Source organism: Gopherus evgoodei, chromosome 2 (assembly GCF_007399415.2).
Source record: "Gopherus evgoodei ecotype Sinaloan lineage chromosome 2, rGopEvg1_v1.p, whole genome shotgun sequence".
Lineage (NCBI taxonomy): Eukaryota > Metazoa > Chordata > Testudines > Testudinidae > Gopherus > Gopherus evgoodei.
This window is the reverse complement of record NC_044323.1, coordinates 130,492,736-130,519,556: the sequence shown is the minus strand read 5'-3', so window position 1 is coordinate 130,519,556 and position 26,821 is coordinate 130,492,736. Positions and strand designations below refer to the sequence as shown.

General features: G+C 40.5%; 1 protein-coding gene across 2 annotated transcripts in view; it reads left to right on the top strand.

Annotated features, from left to right (window-relative positions):
* Positions 1-26,821, top strand: part of SEMA5A (semaphorin 5A) — a 620,036-nt gene that overhangs the window by 148,527 nt on the left and 444,688 nt on the right. For both annotated transcript variants that reach the window (XM_030551691.1, XM_030551692.1), the window contains exon 2: positions 10,791-10,991. In XM_030551691.1, the coding sequence (XP_030407551.1) occupies positions 10,859-10,991 (133 nt within the window). In that variant the 5' untranslated portion in view covers positions 10,791-10,858. The remainder of the gene's footprint in view (positions 1-10,790; positions 10,992-26,821) is intronic.

The following is a 26,821-nucleotide window of genomic DNA, read 5'->3' as shown; positions in this document are numbered from 1 at the left end:
CTGGATCTGTAAAAAAAATGACAGAGTCCTGGGGCTGACGAAGTGGGTATTCACCCACGAAAGCTTATGCTCCAACACTTCTTTTAGTCTATAACAGGGGTAGGCAACCTATGGCATAGATTCCAAAGGTGGCACATGAGCTGATTTTCAGTAGCACTCACACTGCCTGGGTCCTGGCCACCAGTCCAGGGGGCTCTGCATTTTAATTTTAAATTAAGCTTCTTAAACATTTTAAAAACCTTATTTACTTTACATACAAAAATAGTTTAGTTATATATTATAGACTTATAGAAGGAGACCTTCTAACAATGTTAAAATGTATAACTGGCACACAAAACCTTAAATTAGAGTGAATAAATGAAAACTCAGCACAGCACTTCTGAAAGGTTGCCGACCCCTGGCCTATAAGTGCCACAAGACTCTGTTGCTTTATACTGTTACAGCAGCATCAAAGGTCAAAATATGCCCGAACCATTTTCTAAGTGTATCTTTCAAATTATCTACCAAGCAAGAACTATATTTTGGAGGAATGAGTCAAATTTGGATTTTAATGTAAGTACAGGAGGCAGAATTGCACCATAGAAAGACTCTACATTCTCTTCCCCCAAAGCTTGTCAAATGCATTGGCAACTGGGGACATCACCTCCTACCACTCACTTAGAAATTCCAACTCTGGGTTGGAGAATTTTGGCAGCTCCATCACAATATTAATCCTATCGCACATGTCATCAATGGGGTGAAAGCAATGTAACTTTGAATTCCATTGGATAGAGGTAAGTTTGGGGATTGTTTTTCCCTGGGTGTCATTCATATCAGCACTCTGAGCTTAGGTGTGCAGCATTGCTTAATGTAGAGCACTTACCCATCACACTTCTGAAAAGAGACTTGTAGTGAGTTTTTGGCAAGAGCCCAGTAATTGCCACCAAGTTCAGTGTGTGTGGAAAACAGGTCATATGTGATGGCAGGTAAAATATACATGAACACACAGCAATATTGCTTAACAATACTAACATAACTACATATATCAGAATTTGGGGTATCTGCTTCCTTGTCAGAATCATTCTCCACTTGATTACCAACTTCAATCATCCAGGTCCTGAAAACAGCTTGAAGGCTTTCACAAAATTGCTACTATTCTCTATAACCATGTTATTTTTGTTGAGTCCAAATCAAACTGTGACTGGATCTCAGTCAATAGAGAAGCGATCTTCTTGTAAGAATGTGTTCTAACAAAGTGTCAGAAGTCTAAGACTGCTGACTGTCTTGTTAGGTTATCAGAGTCAGTCCAGTGATGGGTGACACCTGTGTAGCTTCTCACTTGATGTATCCACACTCCTGCAGTTGTGAAAACAGAACAGATGTCAGTTTATTTTTAATTTTTTCAAGAACCAAGTTGTCCTGTCCCACTAGTTTATTTTGTAATGTTTCTGTACACATAACAGTGGCCTTTGGAATAATTCCATTAAGAAAGTGTGAAAGCCACTCCAGCAAATGGGGGCAGAATATCACGAACAAATTAAGAATTAGCTTATCTGTGTTTTTTTTTTCTTCTTTAGACTCTGGTCAATCACACTGCTGTTAAAGTTTCCAAACAGGGTTTCATGCTGTCTGGAGTGGCTCACGACCATGGGTGCCAACCTCAGGGCAGACTGTCAAAAAGCAGGGCGGACACCCCAAACTGGTTGTATGTATGTCATCTGCAAACTTAGTGCTAATTTTATATTTTCTTCTAGGTCATAATGAACATTTTAAATAGTGCAGGCCCAAGAGCCAATCCTCTTGAGACCCCACTGAAAATTCTATGATGATTCCCCATGTATAATTACACTTCAGTTGCATTTGAGACCTATTCGTTAATCAGCTTTTAATCAATTTAAAGTGGGACATATTAATTTTATATTCTAGTTTTTTAATCAAAATGTCATGTGCCTGACAGAAATCTAAGTATATTACATGAACACTATTATTGTTAACAATCAAACTTGTAATCTCTTCCAGAAAATATATCAAGTTATTTTTACAGGATCTATTTTCCATAAACCTATGTTGATTGGCATTAATTACAATACCCTCCTTAATTCTTAATCGAGTCTTGTATCAGCCATTCCATTACCTGACCTGGGACTGATGTCAGACTGACAGGCCTTTAATTACTTGGTCATTCCATTTACCCTTTTAAAATATTAGCTTTCTTCCAGTTTTCTAGAACTTCCCAGGTGTTTCAAGACTTATTGAAAATCAGCATTCATGATCCAGTAAAATCATCAGCCAGATCTTTTAAAACTGTTAGCTGCAAGTTAGCCAGACCTGCTGATTTTAAAATGTCTACCTTTAGTTGTTGCTGTTTAACAGCATCTGGAAATACTAGCGAATGGAAAAAGTGTTGTTTGTTTTTCTCTAAATACAGAACAGAACATAATTATATTAGGCATTATTATTGATAATTCTACATTTCCATCTAGTAATGGACCAATACCTATTGTTACGATTCTTTTTATTCCTAACATACTTTAAAAAATCCTTGGTATTGTCTTTAACTGTGCTAGCCATAGATTTTGCCTTTGCTTCCCTTATCAATTTTGTACAATTCCTAGCTTCTGATTTATATTCATAGTTACCGACTTCCCCTTTCTCCCATTTGTTTATATAATTTTTATAGCACCTTCACTTGCCCTCTAAATCAAGTCAGCTTTTTAACCAATATGACCTTCTTCCTCACTTATGTTTTTTTGGGCATCTAGTAAAGTGTTCTTATGCAGTTCCCAGTTATCATTCACATTTTTCTGATTAAATTCTTCCTCCCAGCTGATTTGGCTTATAATTGTTTTCATCTTTGTGAAATTGGTCCTTTAAAAGCGGGGTGTGTGTGTGTGTGTGTGTGTGTGTGTGTGTGTGTGTGTGTGTATATACACACACATAATAGTCTGGACTTTAATTCTGTTTGCACGTTATAAATATGATCCTTTGTACCTAAGTGTCTATTAATTTTTAGTTCAGTGATCAGTCCTATTCATTCTTTAAAACTCCCTCTTTTTATCCCGCATGGGAAGGTCTAATGCAGAATTCCCTTGTGTTGAATGCAACCCTTCTTGAGGTAGAAAATTGTCATGTATAATATTTTGAAATGCCAAGAGTATTTTAGTACTAGCAGCATGAGGCCTCCAGCATATGTCAGTCAAATTGAAGTCTCCCATGATCACATTGATTTCCCGCCCCCCCTACACATTATAGATAGGTGTTTAAGGAGGTGGTTATTCTGTTCCCTGGTGTGATTTGGTGCTCTACAGCAGACATCAACTGATGCCCCATCTTGTGCTTTATCGACATTGATTCATAAGGATTCAAAATCATTTTCTTGCAAGTTATCAGTGACTTATTCAAGAAGTAACACTTATTCCAGATGTTGGAAAATATTTAAACCCAAAGAGTGGAATGTCCTAATGCTGTTGTTAAGCAAGAACATTAGGTATGGCATCCCAATCTTATTTTTGTTTACAGGGAGATGTATTATATTCATGCATAGTTAGAGAACTGGTGCATTGTCCTTTTAAGAGAGGTACAGGAAGTGAGTCTGAGACTGGCTTTCTCTGTGTGTGTGCGTGCTCAGCTGGGCTGTTGAGACCAGAATGTGTATTTGAAAGCCTTGTTTAAAAAAGTCTGTTTAGTTTATCTTATCTTGTATAGATTTCCATTTCTGTGAGCAGTCTGAATGGACAGTACAGTTACTATCATGAAAAGTCAGTAATCTTAGTGTCATAGAATATCAGGATTAGAAGGGACTTTAGGAGATCATCTAATCCAACTGCCTGATCAAAGCAAGGCCAATCCCCAAATGACCCTTTCAAGGATTGAACTCACAGCCCTGGATTTAGGAGGTTAATGCTCAAAGCACTGAGCTATCCCTCCTCGCTAAACACAAGATTGATCCTATTATACAGTTTTGATCATATTACATTACATGTATACGTGTGTATAATAAGATTCTATTATACATAGTCCAGCCTGTTTTTAAAAACCTTCATTGATGGGGATTTGACAGCCTCCCTTGGAAGTCTACTCCAGTGCTTAACTACCCTTATAGTTAGAATTTTCCCCTCTAATATCTAACCTAGATCTCCCTTGCTGCAGATTAAACCCATTGCTTCTTGACCTACCTTCCGTGGACATGGAGAACAATAGATCAGTCTTATTTAGAATAGCTCTTAACATATTAGAATTCTGTTATTGGGTTCCCCCCCTCAGTCTTCTATTCTGAAGACTAAACATGCCCATTTTTACCACCATTCCTCATAGATCAGGTTTTCTAAACCTTTATCAGTTTTGTTCCTCTCCTCTAGACTCTCTCCAGTTTATCCACAATTTTCCTAGAGTGGGGCACCCAGGATTGGACATGGCACTCCAGTTGAGGCCTCACAAGTGCTCAGTAGAGCAGGACAATTATGTCCCATATCTTACAAACAACATTCCTGTTAATGCATTGTAGAACATTAGCCTTATTTGCAACTGTATCACATTGTTGACTCATAATCAGTTTGTGATCCACTATATCCCCCAGATCCATTTCAGCAGTACTACCACCTAGTCAGTTATTCCCCATTTCATGGCTGGCTGTTTGATTTTTTTTCCTTCCCAAGTGTAGTACTTTACATTTGTCCTTATTGAATTTCATCTTGTTGATTTCAGACTAATTCTTTAATTTTTCAAGGTCATTTTGACTTCTAATGCTGTCCTCTAAAGGGCTTGCAGTCCCTTGCAGCTTGGTGTCATCTGCAAATTTTATAAGCATACTCTTGACTCCATTATACAGTTCATTAATGAAAATAGAGAATAGTACTGTACCCAGGACTAAGCCTGCAGGATTACACTAGTTATGTCCTCCCAGTTTGACAGCAAAACATTTTAACTGTTCTTTGAGGATGGTCTTTCAACCAGTTGTAGACCAATCTTATAGTAATTTCATCTAGACCACACTTCCCCAGGATGTCATATGGGACTTTGTCAAAAGTCTTACTAAAATCAAGATAGATCATGTCTGCTGCATCTCCATTAGGCCAGTAATCCTTTCAAAGAAGTAAATTAGGTTGGTCTGACATAATTTGTTCTTGATAAATCCATACTGGCCTTATAACTCTATTATCCTCTAGGTGCTTACAAATAGATTGTTTAATTTTTTCCAGTATCTTTCCACATACAAAGTTAGGCTGACTGGTCTATAACTCCGTGGGCCCTCTTTGTTCCCTCTTGTAAATATAAGTATTATGTGATCTTCTTTAGTCCCTAGAACCTCACCAGTCTCTGAGTTCTCAAAGATAGTTGCTAACGGTTCCAGGATTGCTTCAGCTAATCCTTAAATATCATAGGTTGAATTTAATCAAACCCTGTCACTTTAATACATTTAACTTATCTAAATATTCTTTAACCTGTTATTTCCCTATTTTGAATTGTTCCTTTTCCCTTGATGTTAATATTGTGTTAAGTATCTGATCACCATTAACCTTTTTAGTGAAGACTGAAGCAGAATAGATATTTAACACCTCTATCTTAAATAGATATTGAAGACCTTACTACTGGGTCTTGTATTTTGGATATTTTTGTAATTTATTCTAGAAATGCCTCATCCACTCCCTCTTCCTGATTTAGTGGTCTATGATGGACTCCCACTGTCACATTACTCCTATTTTTTCCCCCTTTTTATCTTTGCCCAGAAACTTTCAACTCGTCTGCCTTTTGCCTTCTTCAGGATCTCAGAACAAGTTTATATACTCTTGATGTATAATGCAACACCTTCCTTTTCCCCCTGCCTACCTTTCCTAAACAAGCTATAGCCCTCCATACCAATACTCCAGCCATGAGATTTATGCCACCAAGTCTCTGTGACACCAATTAAGTCATAATTTAGTTTATGTACTAATACTTCCAGTTCATCCTATGTATTTCCCTGGATTTGTGTATTATGATTATGCTCTCTCTGGAAAAGCATTTTGAAACAAATGTAACTAAATATTGCTGACCATGGGCAACAGGCATATCTGTGAGTACATAGATGCATCAAAACATGGCACCGCAGGGTAAGCTAGCAATTGGACAAAGAGGCTAAATTTGACTGTTCAAACCCAGTTCAGTTCAGTCATGTCTGCAGCTATACTATCTCCAGTTGTGATCTAAATTAATCAGGGTTAGACTTTGTCAGCACATAGAGAGCAAGCTTCTTACGAACACTAGAATCCTGCAGGAAATGGTGTGGGTGATTCAGTTAGGATGCTCTTCTCCATGAATGTGTACTCATCTAATGAGATGTGTATTGGTAGGGGACAGTGTATTGCTGGTCAAACCATCTTTCAGATAAGGCTCTAAAACTTTTGGCTTGATTAGAGCATTTCTGTTCATGAAAGATCTCATGGCACATTTGGTAAATGCAGAAGTTTTAGGTCTGCTTTCCACTTAAGTCTTCACTTTCTTGCCTAAACTGGAGTGTTGCCATGTTCCTATATGGCAGGGGTCAGCAACCTTTCAGAAGTGGTGTGCCGAATCTTCATTTATTCACTCTAATTAAAGATGTTGCGTGCCAGTAATACATTTTCATGTTTTTAGAAGGTCTCTTTCTATAAGTCTATAATATAAAACTAAACTATTGTATGGTAAAGTAAATATGGATTTTAAAATGTTTAAGAAGCTTCATTTAAAATTAAATTAAAATGCAGAGCCTCCCAGACAGGTGGCGAGGACCCGGGCAGTGTGAGTGCCACTGAAATTCAGCTCACGTGCTGCCTTCGGCACCCGTGCCATAGGTTACCTACCCCCTGCTGTATGGTATCACCAGCCATGATCCACTAGCAGGCGCATTGCGATGGTGGGTATAGCGAAACCTGCATGCTAGGGTTTAAAAAAAATGCTATGGGTTCTTTCCTCAGAAAAAATCCTGTTGAGACGAAGGTTTGGGGAATACAGCCCAGGTCAGGATAGTGATTTATGTCTTTTGAGAGGAACACAGCTAGGGTCCTGTCCTGTGCAGGTGCTTAGTGCTTCTTGAAAGGTCCTGAATGCCTTCAAACTGCCACTGAAATCAGAGGAACTGAAGACACTCTGCACCACATAGGCCTGTGTTAGAATTTTATTTCTAACAAAGTATGATTTTGAACATACTCAGTGTTTTTACTTCCACTTACCTCAAGAATTTTAACTAAGTGAAAAGTTTAATTGGAATGATTTTGCTTGCATGAATTTAAAGGCATCTTTTAAAATGATCTTCATTTGTTTCTAAAAGGTTGCGAAGTGTTTTAAAATTATATGGTTTGTCCTTTTAAAAATAATTTCTGCTAAATGCTGACCAAATGTAGTGGGATACTCTGTTATAATTTTATTGTAGGAAGCCTTTGTATTAGGGAATTTAATTCCTTTTTTAAAAGAAAAAAATGTACTCATATAGGCTTACCAAAATATGCTTACAATGCAGTGGTGACAAATGTTAATTGTATCAATAGTTCATGATTAAATAATGTCTAAGACATGTGATAGGTAGACTTTTATAAAATAAGTTATGCCTAGGTATTCTGTTAATGATTTGTGATCTTTAAGTTCCCACAAAGCTAAGGAAATTTTATTTCTAACCATACTGTATCTCCCTAATTGACATTTCCGCCCTCTTTTTAATTTCCTTTAAAACCAGCAAGAATGCTTCTTTGAAGTCTGATCTCATTCTTTGCTTTTTGCCCCCCCAAAGTCTGAGGTCAAACTTGTCCTAATTTTACCTATTGCTGTTCATCCACTAGTCGTATATAAAAATAAAGCAAGAGCCAAATCCTAATACAGTACAGGTAGCTTACTGCACACAGAGATATATGCTTCTCTTTATATGTGTGCATAACTCTTATTAGTGATAACAGGAGTTATGTATGTGTGTGCACATCACAGGAAGAATATTTTCATAAACGTTCATTTGTTTGTTATGATTTGTATCATATAAATCAGAAAAGTTTACGTGTTATCTTTACTGAACTATGCAGAGCAGCTCAATGAAATCACACATGCTATATACCAGTTCTTAGCGTTGTCATCAATGATTACTTTTGGTGAATGGCTCAGTTAAACTGCCTGCGGCACAAGATCTTCTGAGTTATTGTGTAAGGTTGTTAGTGCTTGGAATATTTACTTATGGTAGATCTAATAGAATTGGATTTGATCCTGAATACATTTACTGTTGTGAGTATTCTGCCAATTACAAAATACAATCTATGGTTAGTGGATGTTTCAAGGGATTATTAATTACTGTAATATGGGGCTTCTCACTTGTAGGTCACTAGCCTGAATTTGACCCAAGTGGGTACTGAGTGTAAGTCATCACTGTTTTGTGGTCTGTGTAAAACAAGTTGTTGAGCTCTGTCTAGATCTTATTAGAAAGGTGCTTTCACTGTTAGAACATCATCACAATAGGCAATCTTGTAGGCAGTCTCATCAAAGCAGTTAAGGATTGATTAAATATGGAGACTGAACAAGTCTCACGTGCCTAGAGATATACCTGTAGGCTGAGCCATCTCGCCCTGCTGGTGCCTGTGATGTAGAATTCTGTGGACAGGCAGAAAATACATCCTGCCAGGGTTGTCAGTCTGGCATATTTCACAAGCAATATATTGAGTAAAATGAAGGTAGAATGTCTTTTCTTTGCTATGCTTAGTATGGGGCTGTAAGAGGTTATCTGGGACTTGACCTTCTCCGAAGCGGCGGGGAACCACACTGGCTCACTATACAGTTGATGTTTGGGGGGAATTAGTCCGGCCGTGAAGTCTCCCTCAGTAGCACTTGCGGTAACTGGAATAAGCACCGTAAGCCCAGGCACTGGGTCAAGGCGCCCAGTGAGCCAGGTGCTCAGGCCCTTCGGCAGGAGCTGAGCAGTGGCAGTACAAACAGTAGCAATAAGCCCAGGCCCTGGGGCAGGGCAGGGCAATAATGATGAGTCAGGAGCTTGACAGTACAAGCAATAGGGATCCCATGCCCTATATCAGGGCGGGGCAATACGGAGTCCAGGGCTTAGGCCCTCAGGCAAGGCTGAGCAGTAACACTACAAACAGTAATGAGTCAGGAGCTCAGGCAGGGGTGAGCAGTAGCAGTAGACCCAAGCCTCCAAAGGCCTGGGAGAAGGGGAGATGGCCACCCACAAGTTGGGTGGCAGTGGGGACGCAGGCCCTCCCACTGCATTGCGTCCCAGCCTGGGGCCCTAGCAATGACAGAAGACCCGCTGCCGTGCCAGTGGGGATCCTGGCTGCAACACACTGACATGGGCTCTGGCCCTGCTGCAGCCAGACTAGGGTCAGCTGCCCCCGGGCTACTTCCAGACTCCCCCTCAGGTAGTACCTGGGTCAGGGTATTGTCCTCTGGGGGGTCCAGCACCATGGGTTCCTTGGGTAGTGGGCGAGTGGCAGGCCCGGCAACTCCTCCAGATAGCGAGCGCAGGGCAAATCAGGCCAGTCCTGGCCTACACCTTGGGCTGTGGGGGTTTTCCATCTAGGCTGGAGATGTCTGACCTCCCTGGTGGCTGGCCCTCCAGTGAGCTTTGAGGGCTCTGAGGATGAGCCTTTATACTTCCAGATCGCCACCTGACCCTCTGAGTGGCGGGCTCAGAGTTCTCTAGCTCTGCCCACTCTGGCCTCCGGATAGGCTTGTCACTCTCTGGGGTGGCGGGGAGCCACACTACAGGGGCAAATGCTCCTCTTTACTTTAGTGAGAAGAGTGGACCAAGCAGCAGTGTATCTAAGTGAGGGTGAGGCAGTAGCAGCTCTGTGTTATAGTCACCAGAAGGTTTGGGGGCTGGGAGGTTGCTGGGATATTGTAGTGGTGGAGGAGAAAATGGCTATTATGCAGCATCTCATCCCTCCTCTCAGCCCTATGGGGATACCTTGTGTAACTACTGACCTCATCAGCATTAACTTATACTAGGTCTGTCTTCACTGAGCAACAGTCAAAACCTGCTTTCAGAGAGAGCTTTGGAGGCAATGGCCAGTGTGCTAAACTCATGGGAGCATGATTTCTTTAGGAGCTGGATGCCGTGGAATTCAGTGGGTAGGAGGTAACACAGAGGTACTTTAGTACAGCCCTTGAGATCTCAGGAAAATCATGTTTTTTTTGGGGGGGGGGAGCGATGAAAGGGGGGAAACACTTCTTTAGGTTCTGCAGGATAGTAAATCTAAAAGTTACATGGAAAGAATGATGGAAACTGAGGGTCTGGTTCCATTGAAGTTGCTGGCAAGATTCCCATTGACTTGAGTGGTGCAGAATTGAGCCTTGTGTGAGTGCAGACTTGATTTCCTGTATCTTATGTGAAAATAGCCTTGGCATGGAATGGTTTAGCCCAGGGCACATAAGTAATTTGACTAGGTTACATGAGTTGTTTTAAAAGACTGCTTGGGTTATAGTTTCTAAAGCTGATTTAATAAATATATTCTATCTTAAGAAAATACTGCTGTTTTGCTTCTAAAAGAAAATGTTATATATGTAAACCTCTCCTTCCACACGTCACAAAGTGGGAAAAATATAATTTTAAAATATAAGAAAACAATTTTTTTCTGCGTGCCAAAGGTAGATAAAAACATGTCTTTTTCATGAAGTCCCAAGTTCATGAAAATGTAATTGACAATTTTCTGATGTAAAATTACAAAAAGTTGTCATTCATTTTTGAGAAGTCAAACTCCACAGGGAAGGAAGACAAAGGTTTATTTTCCATTGCAAACCTAACCAATTGTTTTGTTTTCTATTAGCCGTCCTCAGTGTCATTGAATTCTTTTCTTTGCATTCTTCAGGTTCTTTCTGCACAGGAACACAACGAAGGTTGCCAGTTAAAGGAAAAGTGACCAGTGCAGAGGACGACATGATCACCATGAAGGGAAATGGTCTGGTTGCATTGCTGGTTGCAGGTTTGGAAGTCCTAGGAATCTTAGTGTCTGCAGCTACAGAAGATTCCCAGTGCTATCGAGCTGAGCACCCTATTATAATGTATAAAGGTAAGGAGCATTTCTCCCTCCTCTTCTAAACAAATTTTCCAAAAAAGGAAAAATACCACACAAGCCCTCTACTTCTGGAAGTTTTTGTTTATATCACACATTGGCACCAAGTGAAAATGAATGTAGTGCCCTCTGCCTAGTTGCCTATCAATATTTGTCCAGAAATCAACAGACAGTTTGATAGATTATACAACTGGCAATTTCAGCTCAGAAGCATCCCAGGTCTGGAACGACAGCAATATTAAAGGTCGAGAAGGATTAAAGTGCATTGGCGGAGCTCTGTGTTGAAACTTGCCCAGTGTTTGACCTCACTATACTATACTCTTTTCAGTGCAGTTAGTCTCTCTCTCTTTCATGAGCTCTGAACTGACACACACAGTTTAAAAATATAATAAAATAAAAAGCTTTCCACTGCTACTCAGCATGGGCACTGACTGATGCCACAAACTATTAAACCAGCAGAACATGTATGTGACCATCCTCGGCTGCAGGATGAACACTGCTGCATTCTCATCAGTCAGTGTCAGGCCTCTAGAATACCTCTGCTGTTCTTAAAATCTGCAGGTAGTTTCTGCCATGCTGTCTGGGAGATCTTATAGGAGAGCTCTAATTCTGAATTAAATAGATGCAGGGAGCAGAAATGAGCTGAAATACATCTCAGGCTAACAAAAACAAGTGTACAAACTTTGCTCACAGTTCTCCTCTGAATGTGTAATTGAAGGTGCTAACAGCTTTAGATCTCATTTTCATTTGTAATTAAAACACAAAATGGATGAGCACACCTTCTGTAAATACTGCACTCTGTCCTTTTGGTTACCACTGCAATCATTACAGTGTTGAGAGTGACATATGGATAAATCAGAATACATGTTAATCAGGTCTTAACTCTCCCTTTCACCCTGCAATAGGGAGGATCCTGGTTGCATTGCCTTTTCAGTATAGAGTAGTATTTGTCATGACAGGATCTGAGCTAGCGGAGTTGTCAGCACTCAACATGATCCACTGGGTTGAGCCCCTGCATTGTTTGTTTGCAAAATAGTTTTCTTGATTACTTACTTTCTGGATTCATGGGGTGATTGCTGTTAAAACCTCCTGCTCATTAGGCTTATGACGTATGTCAGCTTTTACTGTATTTCTTAACAAAATGATTGCACCAGGAAAAAAATGGCAGCCCTTCAGGAAAACAAGTTTTACAATTAGTTTGAGTTTCATCACCATCTGAATTTAATTTTAAATATTTGTTGTCTAAAGTAATTATGCTGCTAATACAATACAATCTTTATTATTTGATTGATTTTAAAATTTGCCCTTTAGGTTAGCAAGTTACAGAGCGTTCCAAGAGGCTTGCATGTATGGATATGGGGAACAGGTTACTAAGAGACACTAGATTGCACTGTCACACTATATTCTTCAAATTATCTTCAACAACCAAAAAGATATGTGCACCTCTTTTATAAAAGGCCTATATCTACTAAAAGAACAATTTTTACTTTGATAAATTGGGACCAATGGCACTGTTTTGAAAAACAAAATTTGTTATAGACATTGCTTTTGGAAAATTTGGAGCAATTAATCTTTGTGTGTTGAACAGAAAGTGGCTTTTGACAGGCTTTATTAGTACAGTTGCTAAGTATAATGAATCAAATGATGAATTTTAATAAATTATAAATTATTGTTAACATCGGATGTAATGTATTTATTCTGGTAAGATATAGAGGAAATAATTCTGAAATCCAGTATTTGAAGATGAACTGTGATTCAAATTAATTTTAACGTCAAATTGTAACTTATTCAATGGGACTATACAAGGAATAAAGTACTACTCACTCACACTGAGTAGTACATCAGAATCTAACTATATTACAAGTGGAGCTGGTAGCATCGCTTGTAGATAAGGTTACCTGAGCCTTCCCATTATATAGTTGCCAACTCTTATAAAGTCATAGTTTGTGACACAATTTAGTCCCAGTCTTGCATCATCTCCAGAAGAACCAGCTTTCAAGTGATTTCCAGCCCTTCCAGGGGGCAAACTCCATCTAACTGATTGTTTTTTCCACTTCCCTGCCTCTTGGGCAAGAAAAGCCAATCAGGGCTGGCTGCTGCAGGAGGCAAGCAGATCTCTCTGCTCTCATCTCAAAAGTGAAAGGAATTTTTGGATAGGAGAGAAGATGAGAGAGCAGCTTTACCCCATTCTGACAGGCGGGAAGGGGGTAGCAGAAAGCACTGAACAGCCTGGGGGATCCACTCTTTTGTTCCCCATCTTCTCCTGTGAATAATGGGTCAGTCTGCTCTCTGCTTCTCCCATCCTTGCTTCCATGCCCAGCTCCATTCCTGTGACACCATGGCAAGCCTGGGAAGAAGGAGAAAAGGACCTTCCTGCATCTGTCTTCCAGGCCAGGTGGGCTGGGTATAAAGAATACTGGGAGAGGCAAGAACAGAAGTGCACTGCACAAGTTTAAGGGAAAAAAGAGTTCAGGAGAGCTGGCAGTTTTTTAGAGAGACATCATTTAGGGCACAAAAGCAAACTATCTCAGTGCATAGGAAAGTATGGTATGATACCATCCTGGCTTAACAAGGAGATCTTCTGTGACTTCAAACTCAAAAAAAGTCATGCAAAAAGTAGGAACTAGGTCAAATTATGAAAGAAGAATATGAAAAAACCCCCACAAACGTAGGGAAAAAGTTAGAAAAGCCAAAGCACAAAATATGTTTAAACTAGCTAGGGACATAAAGGGTAACAAGAAAACATTTTGCAGATGCATTGGAAGCAAGAGGAATACCAAGGACAGGGTAGGCTCATTACTCTACTCAATGAGGAGGGAAAGACAGTAACAGAAAATGCAGATGGCTGAAGGGTTAAGTTCTTTTTTTTGTTTCAGTTTTCACCAAAAAGAATAGTAGTAATTGGAAAACTGACATAGTGAACATCAGTGTAAATTGGGTAGGATCTGAGGCTAAAGTGGGGAAAGAACAAGTTAAGAATTATTTAGACAAGTTAAATGTTTTCAAGTCAGTAGGGCCTGATGAAATACACCTCTAGAATACTTAAGGTACTGGCTGGTGAGATCTCTGATCCACTAGTGATTATCTTTGAGAACTCCTGGAGAATGGGAGATATCCCAGAGGAGTGGAAAAGGGCAAATATGTTACCTATCCATAAAAAGGGGAATCAAGACAACCCAGGGGATTATAGGCCAGTCAGCCTTGCTTTGGTACCTGGAAAGATAATGGAGCAAATAATCACACAATCAATTTGTGAGCACCTAGAAGATAAAAAGGTGATACCTAACAGACAAGATGGATTTGTCATGTCAAACTAACTTAATATGCTTCTTTTACGGAGTAACAAGCTTTGTGGATAGGGGAGAAGCAGTAAATGTGATATGTCTCAACTTTAGTAAAGCTTTTGATACTGTCTCGCATGACCTCATTAGCAAATTAGGGAAATATAGCCTAGATGAACCTATTGTGAGGTGGGTCCATAACTGGTTGGAAAACCATTCTCAGATAGTAGTTATCAACGGTTCACAGTGAAGTCGGAAGGACATATTGAGTGGGGTCCCTTAGGGATCTGTCCTGGATCTGGTTCCATTCAATATCTTCATAAATGGTTTGGATAATGGCATAGAGAGTACACTTGTAATGTTTGCAGTTGATACTAAGTTGAGAGTTGTTGAGTATTTTTTGGGACAGGGTTCGAATCCAAAATCATCTTGACAAACTTGAGAAATTATCTGAAATAAATAGGATGGAATTCAATGTGGCCAAATGCAAATTACTACGTGTAGGAAGTAGTAATCAATTCCATAAATACAAAGTGGGAAATGACTTCCTAGAAATGAGTACTGCAGAAGAGGATCTGGGGGTGATAGTGGATCACAAATGAAATATGACTCCACAATGTAATACTGTTGCAAAACAAGCAAACATCATTCTAGGATGTATTAACAAGAATGTTGTAAACAAGACATGGGAAGTAATTCTTCTGCTCTACTCTGCACTGATAAGGCCTCAGCTAGAGTACTGTGTCATGTTCTGGGCACCACACTTTGGTGAAGATGTGAACAGACTGAAGAATGTCCAGAGGAGAGCAACAAAAATTATTAAAGGTCTAAAAAATATGACCTACAAGGAAAGATTAAAAAATTGGGTTTGTTTAGTCTGGAGCAGAGAAGACTGGGGGTGGGGGGAGGAGAAAGGAACATAACAGTCTTCAAGTATGTAAAAGGTTCTTACAAACAGGAAGGTGATAAATTGTTCTCCTTATCTATTGAGGACAGGACAAGAAACAATGGGCTTAAATTGTAGCAAGGAAGCTTTAGGTTAGATGTTAGGAAAAGCTCCCTAACTGTGAGCGTAATAAAGCACTGGAACAAATTACCTAGAAAAGTTGTGGAATCTCCATCACTGGACGTTTTTAAGAACAGGTTAGACAAACAGCTGTCATAGATGGTCTTGATCAGTGTCTCTCAACAGCCAATTCATGAACTGGTGCTGGTGCCTGATATCTCCGGGATACAGTTTAGGAAGGCAGCAAGCAGGTCCCTGGGATCAAAAAGGTTGAGAAACACTGGTCTAGATAATATTTAATCCTGCCTCAGAGCAGGGGACTGGACTATATCTCTTGAGGTCCCTTCCAGTCTTACATTTCTATGATTTTATGAGACAAGGGACAGACGTGAGACTGGCAAGTTAAAATTGGGAGTTGGGGGATTCATAATTCATTGCTGGGCTGGGGGACAAACAGTTGTGGGGGAGGAACAGAATTAATTATTTAGATATTTTGTGCTTGAGGATAAGCTGCAAGCTTCTATCAGGCAGCATTTTATATACATCTTTATAATTTAAACTCCATTTGGGTCCTCTACCCACAGCTCCCGAAGGCAGCCAAAATCACGTTACTGTTTAAATTTGGGAGAATTGGTAACACTGTTGAATTGCTATACACAAATTGGGGATGGAGAGAGGGAGTTCAAAAATCAAAAGGCATAGCAATCTCATTATTTTTGGGGTCTAGCTCATGATTTTTGAAGGCTAGGTTAGCAATACTGCCATTATATTACTTTGTTTTCAGTTGCTTATAACTTTGCCAAACTTTAGCCATTGAGGATGAACTTTTCCATCTGGATTTCCACAGGCTCAGTAGAAACTTGTTGGAGTTTGAAAGCTAAATTCTCTTAAAACTCCATCAGCACGTAGCATGATCCATTCTAAGAGTGCAGGGGCTGAGCTGGACTTGCCTTGAAATTGCTTCTCCTGGCTGCCAGGGAGTGCTGTGGCACCAGACATAGAAACAGAGAGCAGAGAGACTGGCTTTCAAGTGCTCCACCTGTTGGAGCCCAGAGATGATGAAGGATAAGGAGGCAGCATCCTGGCTGAAAGGCAGAGCAGTGAGGAATTAGGAAAAGGGGGAGACAGAGTTGGAGAAGTCACAGGGTGGGGAGGAGTGTAGAGGGGTGGAGGGATGGAAAGATACAGATGGAGACAAAGTCAATAGCTAGGGCCTGTGGGGTCAATAGAAGAAGGGAGGGGATGAAATGGAGCAGGACATAAGCCAGCACGATGAGGGGGTGGAGAGAGCACACAGGAACATTAATTTATGTTCACAGGACCCCTGTGAGGTGAGGGGGTAGAAAATATCAACAACGTACACTAATGTTGGGTACCCAATTTCAGATGCCAAGGTTGATTTTTTTTCAGAGAATTTAGCATTTTGTAACAATTACTTGTTTAAAGCACAGCTCCCATTGACCTTATACTGGCACTAGAAAAGGTTCAGAAAAGGGCAACTAAAATGACTAGGGATTTGGAGAGGGTCCCGTATGAGGAAAATTAAAGAGACTAGGACTCTTCAGCTTGGAAAAGAGGAGACTAAGGGGGGATATGATAGAGGTATATAAAATCTTGAGTGATGTAGAGAAAGTGGATAAGGAAAAGTTATTGACTTATTCCCTTAATACAAGAACTAGGGGTCACCAAACGAAATTAATAGGCAGCAGGTTTAAAACAAATAAAAATAAGTTCTTCACGCAGCACACAGTCAACTTGTGCAATGCCTTACCTGAGGAGGTTGTGAAGGCTAGGACTATAACAGCGTTTAAAAGAGAACTAGATAAATTCATGGTGGTTAAGTCCATAAATGGCTATTAGCCAGGATGGGTAAGGAATGGTGTTTCTAGCCTCTGTTTATCAGAGGATGGAGATGGATGGCAAGAGAGATCACTTGATCATTGCCTGTTAGGTTCACTCCCTCTGGGGCACCTGGCATTGGCCACTGTCGGTAGACAGATACTGGGCTAGATGGACCTTTGGTCTGACCTGGTACGGCTGTTCTTATGTTCTAATTGTAGCTGTGAAATGCCTTAACCACAAGATTTTTAACTTACTTAAATTCCCTGCATCATTTACTATACACCTTCCAGCTTCTTCAACAAATAAAACAGAGGTCCTACAGACAACAGTGTCCATCAAGGAGGATAGGTCCATCAATGGCTATTAGCCAGGATGGGCAAGAATAGTGTCCCTAGTCTCTGTTTGCCAGAAGCTGGGAATGAGTGACAGGGGATGGATCACTTGATGATAACCTTTCATTCTCTCTGGGGCACCTGGCCACTGTCGGTAGGATACTGGGCTAGAAAACAGGGCTGGCTTCAGGCCCCAGCATGCCAAGCGCGTGCTTGGGGCGGCATGCAGCGGGGGGTGCTCTGCCGGTTGCCGGGAGGGCGGCAGGCGGCTCTGATGGACCTCCCACAGGCTTGCCTGCGGAGGGTCCGCTGGTCCCACAGCTCCAGTGGACCTCCCGCAGGCGTGCCTGCGGATGCTCCACCGGAGCCGCGGGACTGGCGAGTGGCAGAGTGCCCCCCCGCGGCGTGCCGCCGTGCTTGGGGCGACGAAATGGCTAGAGCCGACCCTGGCTAGAAAAACCCTGTTGAAGTGTGAGGGTTGTGGGGGGGGGGTTGGGAGGGAGTGTTTATAAATTTACAAGTTCCATACATTTTAATACAAAATAATTAAGAATCATTTTCTTGTTCACTTGCTAAAATCTGATAACTGAATGTGAAAAATTATCATAATAATTAAGAATAGAGTCAGGGCTCTGTTGCTATCCATGTATTTCAGCCCAGGTTTGGGAATATGCCCTGGACCTGGCCTGCTATTGTTTGTATGATTTAGCCTTTGTTCTCTTCCATGCTCCTCCTTATTCCACATGTACCATGTCTACTTGTCTAATTAACAAACGAGTGACCTGCTTCCCTATACTGAGAGTGGTTGGTCTCTCATCCCTGTAGGATCTCTGATGGTTAATAGGTAAAATTCAGTGTCCTCCTCCAAACGAAAGGTCTTTGGGGAGGTGGGAGCCTGCTGCCGCCACTGGCTCTACTGATAGCATACTATTAAGAGCTGTCTGGAGGATGATAATTCCATTACACAACATATGAGGTTTCAAAATTTGTTTTCATGCCACATTTGAAAGTAATCAAAACCTTTAGAACATGTTCATTAGATGGAATTGTTTCATAATATCTGGCTTTGGTTCAACAACCTGAGGCTTTCAATTTGGGTCTCTCTTGATTTTCCTGAAGAAAACTTTGTCAAAACCAGTACATCTTCATGAAACACTGCAACTTCAGCAAAATGGCATATTTCAATGAAATATTATTTTGTCAAAAATGTTTCATCTTAATTTTTCTAACTGGAGGATTGTGGCATATCATCTAAGTGCCAACTGCAAAAGTGCCCACACTTCTACATTCAGTGGAGAATCCTCACTCACTTTCTAATCTGGCAGTTAAAGAGAAAGGAGAGAGATTCCATGAGATACTGGGAAGACATTAAAATATATTCAAAGGATTATCTGTGTGATTTTTAAAATACATCTTTCTATATCTATTTCTGTATCTTATTTCCTTATGCAGTGCTGATAGCCATGAGAGAAATTACTGAACCATGTGATTAATTAACGTATCATGCACTTTTTCTGCCTTATCTGCACTCTGCCTACTATTCCATCTTCCTGGGAACTATACAAATAATCTAAAAGAGCCTATACTACTCCTGAAAATGCCACAATTTTAAAATGCTTTGTGTCAGACCCTTCCAGAGCCATCAGTGAGTTCAATATGTCCCACTGAGAAGCTGGAAATCTCCCCTACCAATTGTTTGAAGTCAGTGGGAGCTGTTGGGGTCTCAGCATTCTGAAAACCAGACTACAAATTCAGGTGCCCACATATGTATTTAACAGCTTAACTTTAGACAGCAATTTAAAAAAAAATGTTTGAGCTATATATTACATATGTGTACCATGGATTGATTACATATACTGGTGTAAATCAAGAGTAACTGAAGTCACTGGAGTTAAGTGAGTGTAAATTCAGTATGATAGGAGAATGAGGCCATACATATGTGGAGATGATATTCAAGTGACAAAATGGAAAAGCATGTGATAGCCTGTGCACATGTGCATAGTGTGTGTATGTGTACGAATTAGGGCGGTCAATTAATCACAGTTAACTCATGCAATTAAAAAAAAATTATGATTAATTGGACTACTAAACAATAGAATACCACTTGAAATGTATTAAATATTTTGGATGTTTTTCTACATGTTCAAATATATTGATTTCTATTACAACACAGAATGCAAAGTGTACAGTGCTCACTTTATATTATTATTTTTGCTTACAAGTATTTGCCCCGTAAAAATGATAAACAAAAAAAATAGTATTTTTCAATTCACCTCATAAAAGTCCTGTAGTGCAATCTCTTTATCGTGAAGGTGTAATTTGGAAATGTAGACTTGTTTTGTTACATAACTGCACTCAAAAACAAAACAATGTAAAACTTTAGAGCCTACTGTGAGGGGTTGGACCCCCATTTCAGGCTGCCATTTAGCTCGCCTGTTCCACCTGTCTGGGCTCCCCTTACTCTGTGCTTCTGTGACAGGTACTTCCCAGCACACACACAAGTAGGGACACACCTAACTGTAGAATCACGCAGAGTCTGCGATCAGCTCTGTGTGGGAGGACTCAGATAGGGGATTGCCCAACACTCCTATGCACACACCCTCTGGTGTGTAAACCCAAAATTATATTGTCTTGTACTGTATAGAGATCGATATAACGTAACCTCATGAAAATCGTCCCCTCTCTCAATGTGGAGGAAGATATGCACAGCTCTTTACCCCCACAGTTTTGAATTGCAGAAACTGGGTTTTAGAAAACAAAACAAGTTTATTAACTACAAAGGATGATTTAAGTGATTATAAGGGATAGCAAACAGAACAAAGCAGATTACTGAGCAAAATAAACAAACATGTAATTTAAGCTTAATTCACTAAAGAAACTGGTTACAAATAGTAATTTCTCACCCTAAATGTTGTTTTAGGCAGGTTGCAGAGTTTCTGCAGCTTAGAGTTCTAGGTATTTCTCTTCACAGGCTAGACCCTTCTCTCAGCCTGAGTCCCAGTCCTTTCTCCCCATATCAATCATAGATGTTTACAGCAGTCATCCTGCGCGGGGATTCAGTGAAGAACTGGTCATCTTGACTAACTCACTCTCCACCCTTAAATAAGATTTACATATGACAGGAATCTTTTGTTTCCCTGTTTGATCCACGCCCCCCTTCAGTGGAAAAGTACCAGCTCAGGATGATGTCTTGTACCAGGTGATATGATCACATGACCTTGCAGTGTCAAAGCAACCATGAGACAAGGTTTATTTGTAACGTCCAGAGGATGGAACTCCAGGAAGATTGGAGATCAGCATCTTCAAAGATCTATTGTCTTTCCTAATGGCCCATCCAGGCTGATTGCATACTGTCTGGTAGGTGTTCTCCAAGTACACACACAGTTGTAATTGTTACATAGTCAATATTTATAACTTCAGATACATTAATGATACATGAATACAAATTGGATAATCACATTCAGTATATCATAGTCTTTCCAATGATATCTCACAAGACCAATCTTGCATCAAATACATCTTAATTATTCTATATTCATATCATAAGCATATTTCTATAAAGAATATGGGGTGTAACGTCACCTACAGGTCCACTCAGTCCTACTTCTAGTTCAGCCAATAGCTAAGACAAACACGTTTGTTTACATTTATGGGAGATACTGCTGCCTCCTTTTTATTTACAATGTCACTTGAAAGTGAGAACAGGCATTTGCACAGGACTTCTGTAGCTGGTGTTGCAAGGTATTTACGTGCCACATATGCTAAGCATTCGTATGCCCCTTCATGCTTCAGCCACTATTCCAGTGGACATGCTTCCATGCTGATGATGGGGGAGAATTGTATGTCTCCTGTTCTGTGTTTTACCTGCATTCTGCCATATATTTCATGTAATAGCATTCTCAGATGATGACCCCACACACATGTTCATTTTAAGAACACTTTCACAACAGATTTTACAAAATGCAAAGAAGTTACTAATGCGAGATTTCTAAAAATAGCTGCAGCACTTGACCCAAGGTTTAAGAATCTGAACTGCTCTTCAAAATCTGAGAGGGACGAGGTGTGGCGCGTGCTTTCAGAAGTCTTAAATGAGCAATACTCAGATGTGGAAACTACAGAACTCGAATCACCAAGAAATAAAATCAACCTTCTGCTGGTGGCATCTGACTCAGATGATGAAAATGAACATGCATCAGTCCGCTCTGCTTTGGATAATTATTGAGCAGAATCCATCATCAGCATGGACACATCCTCTGCAATGGTGGTTGAAGCATAAAGGGACATATGGATCTTTAGCACATCTGGCATGTAAATATCTTGTGATGCCAGCTACAACAGTGCCAGGTGAATTCCTGTTCTCACTTTCAGATAACATTGTAAACAAGAACTGAGAAGCATTATCTCTTGCAGATTGTAACCAAAACTGTTTTGTCTGAGCGATTGGCTAAAGTAGGACTGAGTGGACATATATGCTCTAAAGTTTTACATTTTTATTTTTTGAATGCAGTTATTTTTTGTATATAATTCTAGATTTGTAAGTTCAGCTTTCATAATAAAGTTTGCACTACCGTGCTTGTATTAGGTGAATTAAAAAATACTATTTCTTTTTTTTACAGTGCAAATATTTGTAATCAGAATAAATAGAAAGTGAGTACTATACAGTTTGTATTCTGTGTTGTAATTGAAATCAATATATTTGAAAATGTAGAAAACACTCAATATTTAAATAAATGTTATTCTGTTATTGCTTAACAGCATGATTAATCGAGATTAATTTTTTTAATCACTTGACAGCCCTAATATGAATAAATATAATTTAACTTAAAGAGCCAGGACATCAAAGAGCTGTGAAAACAACTTTTCAGTAAAGAGAACGAAATGTATAGCATTACTTTCTATTTAATTTTGCTTTATTCTGTTTTGCTTGTATGTGTAGATGGAATTGTTGCATAGAAATAGGTACAGAAATACTAATACCAATTTTTATGAAGTGTTCTAGGGCTCCCTCAGACTAACTTGATCTACTGGAAAAACAAGCAAATCTACTTAATACTGCATTCTGTTATGAAGTGTTTGATTTTTTTTTAATATAACTCATTATGAAAAGGTATGGAACTCTAAGGTCCTGTGATCAGGAATTGTGAGGAGCAGAAATGGAATTTATATACTAACAGAGAAGCCTGGAAACAAGAGACATTACATAAATATAAAAAATCAGAGTTGAACTGTTCATATTCAGGAACAAGGCATAAAGCTTAAGAAGGCTAACTCCTGTCTGAAACTTCTGGCATTTCAAAGCACTAAGTCTCCTCAGGGTGGAAGTCTGTGTTCTACATGGCTTTTGGAGAATATGTTCACTGTATATTAGTTAAGATCTGCAGATCAAATGGTCTGGATTAATCAGATTTTGATCTTAAACATTTAAATCTCATTAGCTGCTTTCTGGTCTAACATACCTTAGCATATCAAAACAGCACATTACTCCTTCTATGAGCCCTGACTGCTTGAAATAGTTCTTGTCAGTCATCAACAGATGGTTAGGGCAGGTCTGCACTAGAAACTTTTGCCAATGCAGCAGTCTTGGTTAAGGAGTGTGATTTTTTTTTATTTTTTTTTTTTGCTGTCAAAAGCCGTAGTGTAGATGCAATCATACCAGCATAAAAATTCTTTTTGTAGTATAGCTTATTTCACTTCCTGAACTGGTAAAGTTATACTGGCAAAGGATTTTTTTCCTGGTATAAGGTGTATCTACATTAGGTGGGTTTGCAGGTATAGCTACAGTAGTAAAACTTTTACATGTAGACTATGCCTTTAGACTCTGCAATTAATGCATGAAGTTATTCATTTCATCTCCCCTGCATTTCACCTGCATGAAGCCTAACTTCTCAGGCTTTATTTTATAGAGGTGAAGCAATTTTGCACCCTTAATGTTGGTCTAAACTGGGGTTAAAATGGTGTATGGATCCTTGCACAGATCTCCATTATTGGGGGGTGGGAATTTCATTGTCACTATTTTATCTCAAGATCCCGTGGAGTCGATACCCAATTTTTAGAGAGAAATTGAGAACTGCCTCAGTGAGAGAGACAGCTGACATAATTATAGAAAACATGGTTAGCAATGTTTTAAAATACACAGTCTTGCAAAAAGGTCATATCTTATGGTAAATAAACAAATGCTCAAAAATAAGATGAGAACCTAACCCACAGAAGAAACAAAAGCAAAGCCTTCATTGCTTCTTTGAGGTTTTCCACAAAAGAAAAGAAGAATGTACATTTTAGATTTGGTTTAGAAACCCCAAAAATGTCTTTTCTCGACCTCATTATCTAACCACTATAGAATTTCCTAATTTGGTGTTTGTCTAGGGAGCACGGAGTCACTACAATCACTCCTCTGGTTTTATTTATATATATATATATAGAGAGAGAGACAGCATATGTTTAGAGTGCACCATGGAGGAAATGACTTTTGTGGGCTAAATGAGAAAGCATGAACGTTGCATAAACTTTACACCCTTTGAGTTTTTCTCTCTCTCTCTCCATGTAGCAAATCACTATTTAACTAGAACTTTGTGAAATTTTTCATCCGAGTTAATTTTTTCACCCAAAAATACAGATTTGAGTCAGGAATTTGTGTCAAATTAACTGAATTGTTTCAACTAAAAACTGTGGAAAAAATCAGAAAAATTGAAATATTTAATTATGATATTTTCAAAATTAACGTTTCATTTTTTATTTGAAATGACTTTTTACTTCAAATTTTACTTCAGTTTTTTAAAAAGAAAAGGTTAAAAACTCAAATGAATCATTTCATAGAATCATAGAATATCAGGGTTGGAAGGGACCTCAGAAGATCATCTAGTCCAACCCTCTGCTCAAAGCAGGACCAATCCCCAAATAAATCATCCCAGTCAGGACTTTGTAAAGCCTGACCTTAAAAACCTCCCAGGAAGGAGATTCTACCACCTCCCTAGGTAACCCATTCCAGTGCTTCACCACCCTCCTAGTGAAAACGTTTCCCTAATATCCAACCTAAACCTCCCCCACTGCAACTTGAGACCATTACTCCTTGTTCTATCATCAGGTACCACTGAGAAGAGTCTGGATCCAACCTCTTTAGAACACCCTTTCACGTAGTTGAAAGCAGCTATCAAATCTCCCTTCATTCTTCTCTTCTGCAGACTAAACAATCCCAGTTCCCTCAGCCTCTCCTCATAAGTCACGTGCTCCAGCCCCCTCGCCATTTTTGTTGCCCTCCGCTGGACTCTCTCCAATATTTCCACATCCTTTTTGTAGTGCTGGAAACAGTCCTCCAGATGAGGCCTCACCAACGTCGAGTAGAGGGGAATGATCACATCCCTCGATCTGCTGGCAATGCCTTCTGTTTATACAGCCCCCAATGCCATTAGCCTTATTGGCAACAAAGGCACACTATTGACTCATATCTAGTTTCTCATCCACTGTAATCCCTAGGTCCTTTTCTGCAGAACTGCTGCCTAGCCATTCGGTCCCTAGTCTGTAGCAGTGCATGGGATTCTTCCGTCCTAAGTGCAGGACTAACTCCACCAGAGAGGTCCTTTGGGGCCATCTGCCTGTCCCAAGTCAGGATAAAGGAGGAGGGTTGGGCGTGGGGCTAGCAACTCCACCTCGTAAAAAATCAACCTGCTACAGAAACGCCAACGATAGAGACAACAGAGACTTTTGCCCTGGAAAAAGAACGGTCTTCAACTCGAAGATGCATGACGCTGGGTGGTAAAAGCCGTGAGGAAGCCACTAAGCCGATTACCCTTCTTGCAACCAGGAGGATTATCATAGGCACATCGAACGAGAGGACCATGTACGAGTCAGGAAAGATGGCGCAAGTTGCAGCAGAGATGAGGAGCAACAACCTGACCCTATTAGGAAAAGAGGCCGTCCAAGAAACACCTGGCGACGCGACCTTCAGGCTGATAGCAAAAAAATGGGCTATACCTGGAACCAGCTAGAGTGAATGGCCCAGGATAGAGGACACTGGAGGTCTGTGGTTGGAGGCCCATACCCCGATTGGGGTGACGGGCGTGAGTGAGTGAAGTGCAGTACTCTGCACTTGTCCTTGTTGAACCTCATCACATTTCTTTTGCCTCAATCCTCTAATTTGTCTACGTTCCTCTGTATCCTTTTCCTACCTTCCAGCTTATCTACAACTCCTCCCAGTTTAGTGTCATCTGCAAACTTGCTGAAGGTGCAGTCCACGCCATCCTCCAGATCATTAATGAAGATGTTGAACAAAACTGGCCCCAGGACTGACCCTTGAGGCACTCCGCTTGATACTGGCTGCCAACTAGACATGGAACCATTGATCACTACCCATTGAGCCCGACGATCTAGCCAGCTTTCTATCCACTTTTTATAGTCCATTCATCCACCCCATGCTTTAACTTTCTGGCAAGAATACTGTGGGAGATTGTATCAAAAGATTTGCTAAAATCAAGGAATAACATGTCCGCTGCTTTCCCCTCATCCACAGAGACAGTTATCTCGTCATAGAAAGCAATTAGGTTAGTCAGGATCAGGAATCCATGCTGGCTGTTCCTGATCACTTTCTTCTAAGTGCTTCAGAATTGACTCCTTGAGGAATTCATTTCAGATAGAATGAAAGAAACAGTTCGACCTGATTTTTTTTTTCACTTTTTAGGTTTATCCAGTGAATGAAAAAATCAAGTTATTCACACAGCTATAGAGAGACCTATTAGGCTATATATCTATAGATACAGATCTAGACGGGGCAGCAAGTTTTATGGGCCCATGGTGATCGGGCTCCAGCAATATTCAGGGCCCAGGGGCGCAGCTTCACCAAAGTTTGGGGCCAGGTCTCTCCCCTGGCCCCATCTGCTGCCTCCCGCACCTCCCCTGAGTGTCCCCTGACCCCCACTTGCTGCCCCCGCATGCCTGCCAGCATGGCAGCAGCAGGGGAGGAAGCGCACATGTGATGGCAGCCCCCCCCCCGCAGCACCCACCACAGAGGAGGCAAGGGGGGCTTTCTGGACCTGAGAGGGGACCTAGTAGCATGGGTAGTGACAGTGGTGTGAGTGAGTGTGCTGCTGGGGGGAGAAGAGGGGGACCCATCCACCAGAACTCATTAATGCTGGCAGGGAGAGAGCTCAGGAGAATCCTCCTCTCTGGCCCTAGCCCTGGGGCAGCCTGCCTGCACTTAAAATTCATCCCAGCCCTGTCCCACCCCAGAGCCTGCATCGCTCAACCCCTTCTGCACACCCAGCCCCTGCCCCAGCCCAGAGCCTACACTCAGCAACCAAAATCTGTCCCAGAACCTGCATCCCTCACCCCCTCCCGCACCCAAACTCCCTCCCAGAGTCCAACCTCTCATACCTT